The sequence below is a fragment of the Pleurodeles waltl genome, chromosome 2_2 (assembly GCF_031143425.1).
Source record: "Pleurodeles waltl isolate 20211129_DDA chromosome 2_2, aPleWal1.hap1.20221129, whole genome shotgun sequence".
Lineage (NCBI taxonomy): Eukaryota > Metazoa > Chordata > Amphibia > Caudata > Salamandridae > Pleurodeles > Pleurodeles waltl.
Window position 1 is genome coordinate 579613866 of NC_090439.1, and position 17781 is coordinate 579631646.

At 41.9% G+C, this 17781-nt stretch overlaps 1 protein-coding gene across 1 annotated transcript in view; it reads right to left on the reverse strand.

The window, feature by feature from the left end:
• Positions 1–6083: 6083 nt before the first annotated feature.
• The window catches only part of LOC138282479 (ras-related protein Rab-10-like), a 104507-nt gene continuing 92809 nt past the window's right edge, over positions 6084–17781 (reverse strand). Inside the window, exon 6 of the mRNA XM_069220093.1 lies at positions 6084–8974. Within this exon, the coding sequence (XP_069076194.1) occupies positions 8897–8974 (78 nt within the window). The 3' untranslated portion in view covers positions 6084–8896. The remainder of the gene's footprint in view (positions 8975–17781) is intronic.

The window sequence follows — 17781 nt, forward strand, 5'->3', positions numbered from 1 at the left end:
TTATGAATTTATTGAAACAATAGATAACAAGCCTATGAGAAGTATGCTGGGAAGATTTCTCAATATGTGAGGCACAAGAACTGAGGAGATGGACAATCTCAACATAAATATTGTTGGGTTACACTGAGACAACATTTTATACAAACAGTATGCAAACTGTGCACTCTTTTTTGTTATGTTACAATAGAAAAACAATTACCTTTCAAATTAAAGGGCACACACCCGATATATTTTTCAGGTATTCTACCATACACCAAAAAAAAATACTTTAAAAAAAACGTAGAAATTCACAGAAAAAAACTAAAGGTTAAAGTAACATTATATGTAGGTATGATGAATAAATGTATTTCACTTATGACATCTCAGGTGACATCGTATATATTTATATATTCACTGTAAAAACAAAGGTTGAAGTAACATTATCATTAGGTAAAATGTTCAGCGACAACATAATGTTTTAAACTGAAAGAACACAGAAATTCACCAGTTATAGTTACAGTTATCTCAAGTAACTATAATTTGCACCCAGCCCATGCACAGTTTTCTAATCAATAATTTCTTGCAAATGTAACAGTGATATTATCAAAGATGTCATAGAAGAAGTCATGAGTGTTGTAAAATATGGGGTAATTAGCAGTGTATGGCCAGGGCATGAGTTCTAGTTACCTAAGGGCATTACGTTGTTACTGAACATCTCACCTAACTATAACGTTACTTTAACCTTTGTTTCTTTCAGTGAATTTCTAGGGCTTTTTTAATGTACAGTAATACTTTGTTGCCATATGTAAACCCAACACCCTGCCATGCACTGTCGCCAGGCTACTTCCAAACCCCGCAGGCAGGCAACCCCAAGCTGCGATTGGCCACAGGGCCTGGCCAACCCACGTGGAGGCAGCTAACCCCACATTGTGCATGGTCTTTAGTCATGCACAGTACGAGGTTGGCAAGAGGTTAGCCCAAACTGTGCATGGCCTTCGGGGATTGGCACCTATTGTGGCCCTGAGGACCCCATCCCACATGGTCTCTCTAAATTATTGTTGCGTGCCCTGGTGCTCACCAGGGGCAACCACCAAACAAAACTTAGATTAAGGAGGGGCCATGCATCCCCCCTCTCTGATCCTCCTTAGGCCCCAAGAACCCCATCACCAAGACCAAATTCAGGGAAAAAATGGAAAGGGGGCCACGGGGCCCCCTTCCCTAGCCTCATTAGGCCCCAGGGACCCCATCACCTGGGGATGTATTTTATTAGAAAGGGCAGAGGGCTACATTTTATTAAAAAGGAGAGGGAGGATGCACACCACCCCTCTCCCTGATACTTCATAGGCCGTTCTGGGGACCCCACCCACTGAGGCATAGATGGCCCCTCCTCCAGGAGCCTTCTTGGGCCTCAGGGACTTCATCCCCGGGACCTCAATTATAGCTGGGTGCCCTGGTGTCTACATTGAGCACCAACCAAGCAACACATTGGGGATTGCAGGTAGAGGCCAAGGACCCCTATAGCCCCAACCGGCTCCCCACATGGTGCGGGAACCAGCATTGATCTCGCATGGAGGGAGCTGCTATCTTTGCTTGTGTTCAGTTTCCGTGCCCACAGGAGTGCGGGCAAGCAAAAAGAACAGAAGTGTGCTCCCAGCCGGCGGGCGCATTTTTACGTCTCCCACTGGCTGGGAGCATACTTGCATATTTACTCCTGTCTGGTGTGAGATTTAAAAATGTTGCTGCCAGGCAGGAGTTAACGTATGTTTCCCTGTCCGCACTGGTGCGGGCAGGGAAACTACTGTGTCCCAGTGGTGGGCTCTCTGGGACACTGTAACTTAGCCGGCCCTAGGGAATGGGATTCCCAGGGCCTTTAAACGGTAAGGGAGGGGTTGCGCAGCCCTCTCCCCTTAAATTTACATTTTGCCATCTGGGATGGGGTCCCCGGGGCCTAATTAGCCTCGGGATGAGGGTAGCAAGCCTCTCTCTCTCCCTTCATTTATTTACTTGGCCCTGGGAGATGGGTCCCTAGGCCCTTTTTAGGCTCTGGGAGGAGGCTGCATAGCCTCCCTCCCCTTTGGAAAGCATTTAAGCCCTTGGGGATGGGATCTCCAGGACCTAATTATGCTCTGGAAGTGGGGTTGTGGGGGGCTCCATGCCCACCTTACTTCTTTTTTACCTTGGCCTCGGAAGATTGAGGCCTCTCAGAAGTTCGGGGAGGAGGGCCATGTGCCCCCCTCCCCAAAATAAATACATGCACCCCTCCCCAAAAATGTTTGGGGCCCTTAGAGGGGTCTTTCTGGGATCCCACCACCAGGCCCAGTGAGTCAGGATATTCCTAACCTACCCTATGTCTTTTTTTTTTTTTTAGGACTCATAACAGAGTCCTGAGTCTTAAGTTGGCTGCTACCACTTCCAGGTTGATGTGGTGGCAGCCAATCAGATATCAGCTTGAGATCTGTTGGCTCTGCTTCCCTAGATATACAAAGTTACTGGGAATTAATTGTTCACACTAAATCACAAAAAGCACTTTTTCTGGACCAAGATCTAGCTTTCTGCCAAATGTGGTATAAATTCATTCAGCGGTTTGAGCTGTAGCTGTGTCCAAAGTTTCCATGGAAAAATTGAGGAAAACGCATTTTGGGACCCCTCTTTTTCTCGTCCCCCACTTGACGGATCACCCCGAAACTTTCCAATCGCAAACTAGTCAAAAAGTAGCCCTTTTCTTTCATAAAGTTTTGAGGAGATTTATTAAACAGTGGCAAAGTCATTAGCAACACAAAAAAGGACTTCCTATGGAAACCCAATCCTAACTTAAACTACCCAGTGACGACCACAACCACTGTGTACATATATGTATATATATATATTATATATATATAAACATTGTAAGTTATGTATAATTAATGCTAAATGTTAATTAAATTTAAAGTTGAAGTCAATGTCATGGGCAGTGTGGCTCTATGCAGAATTGTCCTGGTTCCCAGATGCCTATACGCACTGCAGAATGCTATGTACACAGTTTCCAGGTCCACATTCAGAAAACTGAATAGTTTCCTTGTAACCCTGGGGTGGGTTGGTAAGCGGAGCAGGATTAAGCTGGACATACTCAAATTGGATACCGAGCTGGGGGGCCTGGGGCGGCAAGATCTTAAACTGTATTATTATGCGAGCCAACTGCAATATGCAGCACAGTGCTGCAATGATGGACCGAATGAAGAGAAGGGCCTGTTGGGGACATGGGGAACCTCTGTAGATTTTACGTAGTATCTCATGAGAGGGATGGGGGTGCCACACACACCCCTTTGTTATGAAGCAGCTGGTGGTGGCCTGGGAACATTCAGTTACAGGGGTATTGCGCTGGGCGCCATATGTCAGACGATGCCCATTCACTGGCTGCACCCCTTTCGAGATATGCAGACTGTGGTGGTTATGTCGGGGTGGTCTGAGGGAGGCTGTCACTTGGCAGGTGACCTCTACCTTAAAAGGTCTTTCATTACATTCCAGGAAGCACAGGACCTGTTTGGTCTTCACAGCAGTCAGTTTTATGGAGTTCCAAAGTGTCTGGCACATGCAGGGAATTATGACATGCATTCCCAGGGAAGCCAGTGAAATCCCAGATGTTGCAGCAGATACTTGACCCAGGATCGACCCAGAGGTGATTTCTTGCTTTAACAAAGCCCTCAAAGGTGATCGCCAGCCAGTGACTCGTGCAAAATAGACCGCTGCTCTGCCCGAGCCGCTCTCCCATGGGGCCTGGAAACGAGCACTTGCCAAGGTCAGGAAGGTGGCAAGTAATGCACAATTCGAACTAATGTAATTCTACTATTTACATCATGCTTATCTAACACCACACCAGCTAAACTGAATCAACAGCGCTAGGCCTGTGACATGCCTAGTAAGTTCTGCGAGATGTCACAAACATACCATTGGAGCACTCCGTTGTACACTGTCTACTGGTGGTACTCCCGACACCCCAGCGCACAACCAAGATGAGCTACCGGTTTGCTCTCCTGATTTTTGTGCTAGCTAAATGCCAGGTGGCTATCCACTGGATGCAACCCCGTGCATAGAAGGCACAATGGGTGGAGGGGCTTGTCCCCCTCTACCCCCGCCTACACGATTGGTTGCCCGTTTGCCCTCTACTGCATTAGTCATTGGTGACGACTGAGGGGGGTAAAGACCTGGTGAATGGACATAAACCATGTTTTTGGTGTCTGCATACTGCTGCTGCTGTTAAACGTTGATGTGTTATTGTTAGTATTGTTTTTTGAAGATCTTGCTGTATGTTGTTAAACTCCTGGGCTTGGAGATCGCCAGAATTTACAGCCTTGAATCTGTACTGAAAATTGATTGCTACAGTGTGATACATAATACAACTGTAATGCATTATTTGCCTAGTCTCATACATTGATCATATTCAGCTTCCCGTCCGCCAAAATATAAATCCCATGGCAAATAATCAGACTTATATTTCAGCGGACGGGATAACGGTCACCGCTGCGACAGAGTAACCCGTCCCTGAAAATCTAAGTCAGGCCCCAAGACTGTTACAAAGTAAATAAAAAGAATAATGAATAAGATAAAAACAAAAATTGTTAGTGGGTGGGAGATTTGTATTACGATTGGGGTGTTGTGTATTTTGCTTTATGTAGTCCTACATTAGTATTATTTGTTTAAAATTATATTTTTATTTTACATTAAATATATGTTTTAAAATAAATATGTTTTTTTAATAATAAACTATATTCCATTTCCCATATATTTTCCCTACTGAGCGCTGCACAAACAGGTGCAAAGTTTCCAGTTATAACTTTACACTATAAATTATATATTCAGTCAATGGAGTCTCCACCACCTCATTTGAAGGGGTGGAGACTGAAATCTAAACTAGGTGTAAATCTACACTCAGAAATGGTGAATATTTACACCTAGGTGTAGGGGCACATTTAGATGTGAGTAGATTTGCAGCTTCAAACTTAACTTTGTGAATCAATTCTAGCAATCAAATTAGCAAAATTTAATTCTCATTTGTCTAACTTAAATCCTTGCTGTTCACAATTATTTCCAGTCTCATGCCTAATCACTCTTAGAGTTTGCAGAGGCTAACTGTCTAGCTTCAAAGGCTACTTCTAACTAATATCTGTAGAAAGGGGAAGAAAACTTGCTTCACACAACAAGGTCATATTTAGTTGTGAAAGGAAGAAATACATCTAGGTGTTGCTGATTGGAATGGGCTGAAAATAAGAGCTGAAATAAGAATTGAAATCAACTACAAAGAGGTGATAGACTAGACCTCGGAATGTTTTGTACAGCAAGGGGAGATCTAAGTATACAGAAGAGGTTAGGACAAACACTTTACTTCTTATCTGAGAAGAATACGGCATGCTGAAAGATCAACCCAGTAGGACGGTTAGAAAGATCAGAAGAATATTTATAATGACAGATGAGAATTATGGAAGGAGATAAGAGGGCGTGAGAGAGTACAGTTATCTGGAAGCCATATGGAAAAGCTGAGTAAACAGAAAGACAGTCTTTAAAGGCAAATAAACATCAATAAACTGGGGACATCAGGGGTTTAGAAGGAAAAAGCGGAAACTGATACGGTGCAATAATTACCAGAAGGAGAAAGATCAAGTGAGAGTTGTTTTTGAAAAGAGAAAGGATGAGAGGAAGGTGATAGAAGACTGTAGTAAATAAGTATGCAGCAACCCAATGAGGACAGCATGAAAGAGATCAAAGCGAGTGGCAATAGTATTACCAAGTGAGAGTAGAGAAGCAAGTTTAAAACAATGGACAAACAAAAGTGCGAGTAAATTGGTTCCAGGGTTAAAGGAGGGATTGTGGAAAAGTTCAGATTACAGGAGAAATGAGACACAAAGAAGGTCAATGCTATGGGTGAAATAGGTAGAACTGTCAAATGCAACCAAACAAAGGGTCAACACAGAAAAGGCTGATGGGGAAAACAAAAAGGGGCCTGGTTTACAGTGAAGCCTTTCCAATGTGGTGACAAAAGAGACGTGATGAGTTTTTTTTTTGTCATAGGCTAAGTTTCTGTGAGTAAGAGAGTTGGACATGTTAAGAATACAATGATGTGGAAGACATAATTTTTTTTTTCAAAATAATCTTTTTATTGCAGGAACTCACACATTTAGGAAAATGGATAGGTAGGATTAATATACATTCAATCTGCACACTCTTCTGATTCTAGCCATTTGTGTATAGGGATTAAACACAGCCCCCCGCAGCCCCTGTGGTGCAGGTTAGGGGTCGCAAACCTTCAGGGAACCCCTGTTTAGCCGAAGGTCCATGAAAATCTGTAAAATATAGGAGACTCACAGCCCCCTCATCCCATTGTGCAGGAGGCCCCGTAATCTTGCGTTGCGCCACTGCTCATGTAGCTGTAAATAGGTACTTGTTTTGATCAACAATGCTACTAGATTTGCTCATCAAAGAATTAGTGTTCTAATGTCACATCTGATATTCAGGAAAAATACCTTCATGGTTTACTACACAGGACACAATGGTATGGTCATAACAATTACATTTATATTCATTATTTCAATTTTAAACATGTTTTTCCGTGAAGTGGTGTCCACTGATGTGGAACATGACACATACTGAATCTCAACTTTCAGACGGCAACTTCCATAGTGGTCATTCCCATTTATTTACTTTACTGCAGACCGAACCCACTTACTCCCTTAATAAACACGATCTCATGCTGCACATTTATTTTATATTAATATATATCTTACAAATCCTGCACTTATATACTTAAAATACTTAAGTAAAGAAAACAACTAAGAAAACCTATTTTTAAATCACTATTTTCTTTAGAAAATATATTTTTAGAAAGCTCCAGGTGTACCATACAGAGTCCAACAATAGTGAAACCTAACCTGTTTTGTGTACCAGGGAAATGGGTGAACCAACACTTTATATTTGAAGAAGGAAAAAAAGTATTACTAAACCAGTAAATATACTATGCCAACAATGCATGAAATTCTGTAAAATACACTTATTTCAAAAGTAATTAACACATATGTGCTATGATTTTAGGAATCCTGACACTTTCATGATGGTAATTTCTCATGAGAAAATATGACACCTGGATCAAATAACTTAAAATCAAGTTCAACTCATTCACAAGTGTTATTTGCTGACTTAGCATCCTGTCTACGGCAATTCAGTAGGAAATGTAAATCTGTGTGGGAACCATGGCAAACTGAATTTCCTGATGTGATGTTCATAATCAAAATGTGTTAAACTATGATTTTTAAACTAGAGATCTTGTATAGATTGTAACCAAATAAATATGTCAGCTTCATCTTCTCCATTTAAAAAATAATTTTCGAGGAATATAGCAATAAGAGACAACAATTACAAAAGTACACAAGATCATTATACAATTGTGGTCTTTTCTTTGGTTTCTTTCACTCACTTCTTGTTAGGCTGCCCTACTTTACCCTCCTTATTTGTTAATGTTACAATCACACGAGGAAAAGCACCAGGGACTACATGTTCAACAGAAACAGCACAAATTCACCGGAAAATTTCAAAAAATTAATAATGTCATTTCATCTTTACTGTTAGCGCAACGACGTAGAAATATTTATAATAGGGTATATAGGTGTACTTTATGCATTAACACATTTAATTTTCTTATTTACAGGCATGGTCTGATGTCAGAAGGAAACTTAAAAAAAATAACACTACTACTTGCTTGCAATAATTTATTACAAGCCAGTGGTGATATACCAATGGCCTCTACTTCAGATGCAGTGAGAAGGCAGCAGCATTTCTCCATAAACTGAGAGAAAAGTGGTCACTTGAATAGGCACACTGTACCAGAAGCTTGGAAAAAACACAGCCTCACACCTATTCCAACACAGGGAGACTGTGCACCTTCTCTTCTTGCTACCTCCGAGGGAAAGGGTGTGCCCTATGTAATCTAACAAACAGCACTGCAACATTCTGTCTCGACAGATGTAAACAACAGTCAAATGACCAAGAGCTGAAAGGAAGTATATTTTAGTCTAAGGGAGTCACAGCTCTCACAGAAAATATGAAGAGATCTGCATGACAGGAGTTAGAAACAGTAGGAACGCTTCACAAAAACTTGAACGGAGCTTCTTAGGGCTGATTGAAAACGTTGTTGTTAAGGCCATTTAATGACCTTTGCCGAGGCTTGAAACTGTTTTATGTTCTGGACAATGGATTTTCCACCTGCAATTCCCTAGCTGCCAACTGACCTAATATTATGTGTTACTTCTTTTGACATTCCCGGCTTTTATTATACAAGATTATTCTTTATGGCAGTAGTACAAATGTTAATACTAAACAATGGGCCTAAAAATCCAAACATGTAAAATGATCTTGGCTAAAAAAAAATAATGGCTGGGTGAAACTGTCAAACATGACAGAAAGCTAGTTGACAGCTATGAATGAGTGGTTGAGGGGGAGAAAAGCCCTTATTTTAAAGCAATATAATATACTGTATCACACATAAAAAATGAATATCTTAAGTCTGCATGGAGTTCTGTGATCACATTTGGAACTCCTCAGCGACTTTAAATATCCCTATTAAATACTGCTGGGGTACCTAAACCGAAATATAGTATCCCTGATCTGCAACAATCTATATACAATTTTTGTAAATCATAATGCAAGTAGAAAAATTAGCTTAAAACACAGGCTCTGTTTCACCAGAAACGTCCTGTGTCAAGATGCTACAGAACACAAAACGTAACATAAAAATACATTTTAAACAGTTCTGTATTATACAATACGACTGCAAATTAGAATCTCCGGCTCTTTCCCAAAAATACGTGGTCTTAGAAGTAGAATCACAGTTCTTCAGTCACTGTATGGTCCGAAGTAAAACAAATGCAGCTCCCTCGGACTACTCGTCTGATGATCACAGTTTGCAGCAATCTGTCCTTGTCTTTTTCTCATTAAGATTCACCACATCATGCTCACTTATCAGAGAGTACTTCTGCAAAAACAGAAAAACGTTTTTAGGTTCCCTTTCAGTGGTAGTACGCTCCCCCTGGCCTGCTGTAGAAAGATACTGCTTTAAAGAGTAAGTGACAGTAACTCATGATAGCCCATAATACTCTCTTAAATAGTTATTTCCATAATTCATAAAGGCGGAAAACTCAAACATTCACAACAACTAAAACCGTCTTTCAAGAGACTCACTTATGAGTTAGGACATAAACATTTGAGTATTGCTGGTGCTAGTGAACAGGTTGAGTCTGATAACATAAATGGGGTGGGGCCCACGTGTGTGTTTTAAAAGATGTAAGCAGTATTTGAAAAGAATTGTAGCACTTTAGGAAATGCAAGGTGTAAGATTTAGTTTTGCCAGTCCTTTCTCGGCATGTAACTCTAGCATAACAAATTAAATTAAATGCAATATTCTACATTTTAGGTCTAATAGCTGCAGACAGTGACATGGAAACCTTTGGAAGAAGTAAGGATACGCCAACAATATGGACTCAGCAGTCTAATATTGACGGATTCAACACTGCTGAAAGAACGATCTATAAGGCATATAAGGCAAGGTGGTGTCCAAAGAAATTTGTTAAGATATTTAGCCCCTCATTACGCCAAAGCAGTGGTCCGGCCTCCACATTATGACCCGTGCGGAGTCGCTATGCTGCGACCGCCGGCACCGCCAGGTTGCCGCCAGTCGACAGCCTGGTGGTGCCGGCAGTCTTAATCCGCCATGGCAGCGCTGCTGCCCTGGGGATTATGAGTCCCCTCTCTGCCGGCTTTACGGCAGTGAAAAGAGCGACAGGTGCAGTCGCAACCAACGCACCGCAACATTACTGCTGGTTCGATTACGAGCCGGCATCAACGGTGTGCTGAATTTCCCGCTGGGCCAGCGGGCGGAAACGCTGTTTATGCCTGCTGGCCTGTGAGAAAATTAATAATAGGGCCAGCGGGCAGAAAACCGTAGTGGCAGTTTTCCGACCAAAAGGGTTTGGCGGGCGGCCTCCACCGCCTGCCAAACTCTTAAGGGCCTGAGTCTCTGAATAATATATTATGGCTTGGTGGCCCCCAGACCACTTCGAATTTTATTTTTATTCATGTGACATGTAATTCCGGAAGAACCACCTGTTTGATTGTTGCTGTATTCTTATGCTGGCTGGACTGCCAACTAGGACTCACAATGTTTAGTTTTAGTTGTAATCTGTTGATGTGTTTAAAAATTTGCACAATTTTATATTATAAATCATGGGGTTCAAAACTAAATACATAATGCAAGAGTGTTGTTTACTAATCATAGTATGGAACAGGGATTTTTTGGAGGCTGATGTTTGTTATTTTTATAATATGTTATGTGTATTATATTTTACCTTTTATATTGTCACTAGTGTTTTATTGTTTTGTATAAAACAGTGTCCTTCTATATTGCGTCTTGACTGTGTTTTATAAAACTAATAAACTAGATGAATAAGTAATAACTTTTCCAATCCCAGTCTCAGCAGCAGCCCTGTAAGGGAGACCTCTGCATAATGAAGCAAAAGACCATCAATTTAGGTTTCTGTGGTGAAAAGGAATGTGCAACAGATTTTACTTGCAAGAACATCCCTAGATATAGCTATTGGTTGCAAATTCTTTAAGGAAGGAGCCCATGAATTTTAGTCTGGTTTGTTGAAAGGTCTTCACCAACCAAGGGCCAGGAAATGGTGGAATTGTGGCAGTGAGGCCATGAGGCACTTGGGAAGAGAAATTTGTTACATACTTACTTCAAAGTACAGGTAAGTCTGGAGATGTCGGGAACTCAAATCTCTCCTCCATGTATTGCTGTTACCAGACTAAAATATGTTTTAAACTACTCACCATTCCTCCCCTCAAACCAAAAAGGCATATTTTGTTACCAATGCTCATATTGCTCCCCTTGCTTCCTTACAGCCCCCCTCATCTTCCCCACGCTCTGAAATTTGAACTAAGGTCACCTACCACCAGAGTGATACTAGGTGTGTCTAATTCACATTTTCTTGACATTATGGGCGTCATTCTAACTTCGGCGGGCGGCGGAGGCCGCCCGCCGATGTTCCCCCACCAAAATACCGCTCCGCGGTCGAAAGACCCCTGAGGGTATGTTGGGATTTGCCCTGGGCTGGCGGGCGGCCGCCAAAAGGCCGCCCGCCAGCCCAGGGCAAATCTACCTTCCCACGAGGACGCCGGCTCAGAATTGAGCCGGCGTAGTGGGAAGGTGCGACGGGTGCAGTGGCATCCGTCGCGTATTTCAGTGTCTGCATAGCAGACACTGAAATACTTTGTGGGGCCCACTTACGGGGGCCCCTGCAGTGCCCATGCCATGGGCATGGGCACTGCAGGGGCCCCCAGGGGCCCCGCGGCACCCCCTACCGCCATCCTGTTCCTGGCGGGAGACCCGCCAGGAACAGGATGGCGGTAGGGGGTGTCAGAATCCCCATGGCGGCGGAGCGCGCTCTGCCGCCATGGAGGATTCTGCAGGGCAGCGGGAAACCGGCGGGAGACCGCCGGTTTCCCGCATCTGACCGCGGCCGAACCGCCGCGGTCAGAATGCCCTGCGGGGCACCGCCGGTCTGTCGGCGGTGCTCCCGCCGACCCTGGCCCCGGCGGTCTCGGACCGCCGGGGTCAGAATGACCCCCTATATTTTTAAACTCCATGAGCAGCCTCTTCAAATCTTCTGATGATGCTGTTTGAGCACAGATATGGTCCTAATGTATGATTCATCCATCTGCTTTTAATGGATGCCTTGAGGAAAAGTGTAGGTTGTTCTTTAAAGTGGTAATTTCCCTGCTTGCATCAATGGTTCCGCTTGTATATAGATCCTCATAGTTTTGCCCCGTATGCTTAGGGATTGCTACATTTAAGATGGATGATTGCTACATTTAAGATGGATTTATACACCTTGAATCATGATGTGTGTAGTCCGGACTTCCTTCATCAGAATAACAAAAAATCCCAATAGCAAGTCGGGTTGAGGTAGACATATTCGCCCAAGAAATGTTTTCCACATAAATTGCAAGAGCCTCATCTTCAGGAAAAAGCTCCATGGCAGAAGGTCCACCATGTCCTGCCATTATTCATGAGTACTAAAGACAGACGTATCTCCAGAACTCTCATAACAAATGCATCCATCTGCTCTGAACTTTCTCTCAGCCTGCACGGTGTTTATATATAATTTTTCTGTTTGAGACCGACATGGTTTGAATGATGCTTCCAGTTGAAGGGCTGCTGCTGGGAATGACTTTAGACAGGCCACCCCTAATTAGGCAGCACTCATATCCCAGTGACATGTCTGCCATTGTCAACACCACCTCTCTCTGCACTTCAAATTAGGCAGGAGAGTTCTGTTGCTGACCACTGCTTAACTGTAAAGTGACCCTGTTCTTTTCAACTCAATAATTTTGTACCCTGTCAGGTTTTTGGAGGTCTGTCCCTTTCTTCTAGCATGCTTTGTCTTCTATCTTTGTACTCGGTTTCCATCTACCTTGAAGGGTGACATCATGTTTGGTCCTTAAACTACAGCCACAAGATATCCCTATTTAGAGTTGTGTTCAATGCTTTGTATATCCATTTTAGGTATGGTGTCTACTCTGACTCTTACCTTAAACAGTGCCATGTGTTTCACTCCTTAGTATACAGCCACTGATCAATGTTATTTTCTTTATTTCTTATATCTGTTTGGGGTACAGTGAGGAGAGGGTTGGGGAGTTGGGGGAGGGTACGAGTCAGTTTTGTTCCCTTTGTTGCTGCTTCATTTTGATAAGACTGTTTCATAGTATTGGAGGATATTCCGCTGACTATGGTTTATTGCCTTCTTCCCTTGCCTCCATTTTATTTTGCCATTGTTCCCTCCATCTGTCAGGATCTTTCCAGTGTATTTGTTGGCCAAATGTTTGTTGTCCTCACTTCTTGATTTTTTTCTTCTAGGTTCTCCACTTGTTGGAATCTGTCAGGAGTTACCTTATGAAAGATGACAACTGCCTAAGATGCAGAAGGTGATCCCAAACCTGAAACAAGCCAACTTAATGTACTTTTCTTACATGTAGGTGGATTATTTTTCTGTATGTATCTTTTTAGGGAGCTTCCCAACATCCCAAAGTTCCTCATAATTTTGTTAGGGATCAAAGTGATGCAGAAATTATTCTGTAACATGCAGAGCTTGTGCCGAAAATCAGTTTGTCCTTGCACTCCAATATCTACAGTTATCATTCAGTCTAATTGCCTCCAACCGTAAGGGCCCAAATCTGTTTGATTGTGCATTAACAAAACAAAGTAGCCCCCACCACATTGCCGTGTATGAAAATGCTTTCCATTAAAAGAGAGCAAACAGACTCAAGATAATATAGAAATGATTTAGACCACCCAGCAGTTTAATGCCAAGGTCAATCTGTGTAGTTCCTGCAAAAAGGAAAAGTGGTATCTACAGGAGATGAGGACCTAAGAAAGAACAACCATGCCAAGCGGCAAAGCCCCCGGGCAACCAACACTTAGTTCAAGAAGTTCATTTATTTCCTAAAGAGAGCAGGGTGAACAAATGCATGCCTTGCCCCCATCAGATTTTAGGTCACAGTACTGGAAACACTTTCTTCTTATTTGCTGTTGCTCTATTCAAATCCCACAATTTCAATATTTTATGTCTTCCAGATGAGCTTACCTCCCCTTGGTAATTTGTAGCATTGGCTTATGTTGCGTGTGATCAGCCTTAACATTATAAGCCCCATCTATTTCACTGAGTGAAACCTCGTTCACTTTTTGAAGGTGAAATGAGCAACAAAACAATGCTCAGAAAAAGTTGCAGGCAGGAGTGGTGCATAACAAACTAACAAATATAACAATAAGGACAAAAAATCCCCTGCAATGTTCAGGCCAAGACTAAGAGACCACTGTAATAAAAAATGAAGAAAAAGAGATAAGAGGGTCAAATGTTATAGTGAAACAAAAAATAACTCCATATGAAATTATGGCAGAAAAAACATTAAATCAAACATACTATATGAAGAAAGCAAAGACAATGAAAACAATTCAAACTTTTTTCATAGAGGTGACTAGAATCTAGAAAAGTGTGGCTTGGTGAAAAGTGCAAGCAGTCACATACAAGGTAATGGTTAATCAAGGTGAAAGCTTCTACCTTCACACTTGGAAATAATTATGGTCTCAGAAATATCCAGCAGTACTGTCACAGTGGTTGGATTTGAGAAACGTTCTAGGCTTGTCAAATTTATATTATGGGAGATCTGAATCCGATGCAAACATATGGATACAAATGCTTCAGACAAGGCCAAACCACAAGTGATACGGTCAGCCCGAATTTGTGGAATGATTGGTTCTTCCATGAAAGATATTGACTAGAGGTGCTCCAGTGGGACATAGTCACAAATGGCATTAGGTGAGAGCTCCATCATATATTCATAATGTCAACCAGTTCTAAAAGTGGTAAAAGTTTAACTCCATGAAAACATCAGGAATTCCTCCATGCCAGGACCTCAATAACTCGGTGGATTAAAGTTGTTGGGCTTTTCATTTGTTGGACCAGGACCCAAAACATCTATGAGTATGCACTTTTACTGGGAAATCAGTTGTTAAAGGCTGCCTCTAGTGCAAGGTCTACTTCCCAACAGTCAAGATTTCAGGAATTGAAGGCCCACAAAAGCACCCAGTTGTTGATAGTAGGCTCACTTTCCCCAGACAACTGGTTCAAGTCCACATAGGATCTCTGCATTTTACTGGGGATTCCCCACAGGCCAGAAGCTCCTCCTGGTTCAAAAGGCTTCTCCAAGTAAGGAGGCTGAATGGGTACAGCTCTGGAACAAGTCTTTTTCAGCAGAAAATGAAGGGTGATGCAGGAAACCCGCCTGCTATGCTTATCCTATTATGGCCTTTAAACTTCCAGAAAAGAATGTGAGCTGGAAATCTTGTAGTCAAATACTGTCATGCCTTTTGTAGAGAAAGCTATGTTATTTGCTACAATTTCTCCCTTTTTTCTAAAATTTTATGCACCCGAAGCCATACCAGATTTGCTTTAGGTCCAGACAAATTTCACATAGTGTTTCTCTGAAAAATAAAAAGTGTCATGCAGGCAACATCCCCTCCCCTCTCCACTCATGTCAGCTCCCTGGCTTTCTATATTGGTCCTTACTTCTTCTTCGATGGGCATTAGCACAAGAAAGCCAGTTGACTAGTCGTAAATGAGCTTCCTACCCAAGTTAAACCATTTTTAACAAGTATTTCTTTACATTTTCATCAATCGCCTAAGCTGTTTCCAACAGTAGCAGGATCAGCACTTTCTTCAATGGCCTTCAGGAGTCCACAGCCACATTGAGTGCTGCTACGTGCAAAACTTCACATCAACAATTATAGCCACCCACTAGTCACCTGCTAGGCAAATATTCAAAACACTGTGTATTACCTACAAGCATTTACACTCAAAGCTCAAATGCCTGGCCAACAGGATCTCCCTCTCAGGCCACTCCAGCACACCCGTATCTTTAACAAAATGAGTTTGATAGTCTCACAGACCAAGGGCCTGATTCATAAAGGTAAACATACACTTTTGTGTAAGTTTCTGTTTGTTTTGGTGTTCACAAAGTTTATGACTGCAAAGACTCCGCAGTCACGGTGGACAACTCAGCACATCAAAAAATAAGCATATCTTATTGTTTCATGCGTGGAGTGCTCCAAACTCGTAAACTTACTATTAAATCCATGTTTGTGCATACCAAATCAAGCGTAAACCTACACAAAACAGTAAGTTTAACTTTGTGAATCAGGCTCTAAAACTGAAAAGGCAAAAAAAGGCACAAGCCTTCTCAGCTTACTCCATAATGTAGAACATTCTTCCATATCTGATATCAACCCCTTTCTTCAAGTGAAGGTGTGCATTTTCACCACCTGACCTGTACCCCTAGAAACCTATCATGCAACTGTGTTAGAAAAGAATGGAAATGTGGGATTGGGTAAATTCTTGAATTATCTAAACTGAAATATCATCTCTAAATCAACTGACTAGCATCCCACTTGTTTTTGTAAACGTATGTGGTTATGTAACCTGCATGCATCAGTATGTACCTCTGTAAAGGTATAAAGTGATCTGATGGCCTTTGGCTAGACCTGAACTATATAAAACCCAAAAAATCAAATCAGTCCTCCAAAAGAGCAAAACCATGCATAATTTACCAATCAAACCAACAAGCGGACCTCTAGACATGGCGTCCCTTGCAGTGAAACAAACCCATAACTAATAAATAATTTCACAGGTTCCTTGCAGAAACAAGTTAATCCCCAAAAGCCCCACCCTGGTTCATATGCTTTGTATTCATAAGCATTCAAAATCTGGAGCTTGTGCAGCTCGTAGCAAGACTACTGACTTAAGCTAACTATGGTCTGTTTCAACCCATGAGATGCAGTTATCTTTGTAACTCATCTATGGAAGGTAAATATGAATTTACATTGGGAATCCCTTGTTTGTCCTCAGATAGGTGTGTTTCAGACACAAGTATGTAATTGCTATACAATTACCTTAATCACTCCTGTCTTTCAAAGGTTATGACTTGCGAGTTGCACATTTTAAGAAATTACTGCTAGAAGCTTGAAGTGTGATGTCTAAGGCACATATTTCACAATTACCAATTAGTCATACAGATAAGTTTATAGGGCAGCCTACATGTCTAAAGCTAATGCTAGCAAACAAACTGGGGAAACATAGGGTGATGGAGTGTTCTACATTTAGAAAGAAAAGTTTTGAATTGTAAGTAAGTCCAAACATCTGTAAAAGTGACCTCCAAAGGATCCTGATCCTCCATCCTACCAACCCCAAAATTTGACCAAACTTTGCAGTAAGAAAAAGGGAGATAACAATCAAATTGGCTAATGATTGTCACCAGATCAAAGAGATATCTACTTTCATGGTCCCAGAACAATTCCATCACCAAGGTGGTATGAATACCAACAAAGTGGAAAAAAGGAAGGGGAATGAGAGAGGTCAAAGAACTCATTCAGTAAGGAAATTACATCTACGGAGACCCTGGGAAGGTCGGATTCTTATTCCCCTCAAACCATGATGTACAACAAACACAGAAGTAAACAGGCAGTGGGGAGAACTCATGTAGATCAAGAAACCTCAGTATAACACTGGCTTCCGACTACTTGTTCAGTACCACTACCACTGAGCTCAGAGTTGGATAAACTCTGAAGCAGAGTGGAAGCAATATTAGTTGTAAATGTCACAGCCGGCTCAGAAATGAGTAACTCCCAGACCCAAAAATAGAATAAAGTTTCCTCCATAACATTGCAATAGTGTGGAGGGGTACAGGTAGGGCTGTAGGTGGATGGAGAATTAAAACATGCTGTTGATCCTTTGATGGTCTGGTTTGACAGCGCAGCTGTGGCCAAGCATTTTTGTGAGAATCACTAAGGGAGGTGCTTTGGCTACACCCACATGTTGAGAACCAGGAGTACATGTTTTGATTAGGCAGAAGGTGTATGCTTCCACAAAAAAAGTACTTGACCTCCTTGCAGCTGTGATCATTTTGTTTATTTATCCAGCTGCCTGTGCTGGAACTTTAATGGGCACACACATGACACTGCAATGCTGTTAAAGTCTTTCAGATAACTAGATAATTTATGGTGTTTATCTTTCTCTGGCAGTACCACAGATTGGAGGAGGGCAGTCATGAGGACTACATTTTAGTCCCAACACCCTTCCCAAGTCTTAACCTCCCATCATTAACTTTAGATTTCAGGGTGCATTTTTATATTTGAGTACCAAGGGCTACACTAATTTAACTGGAATTTTG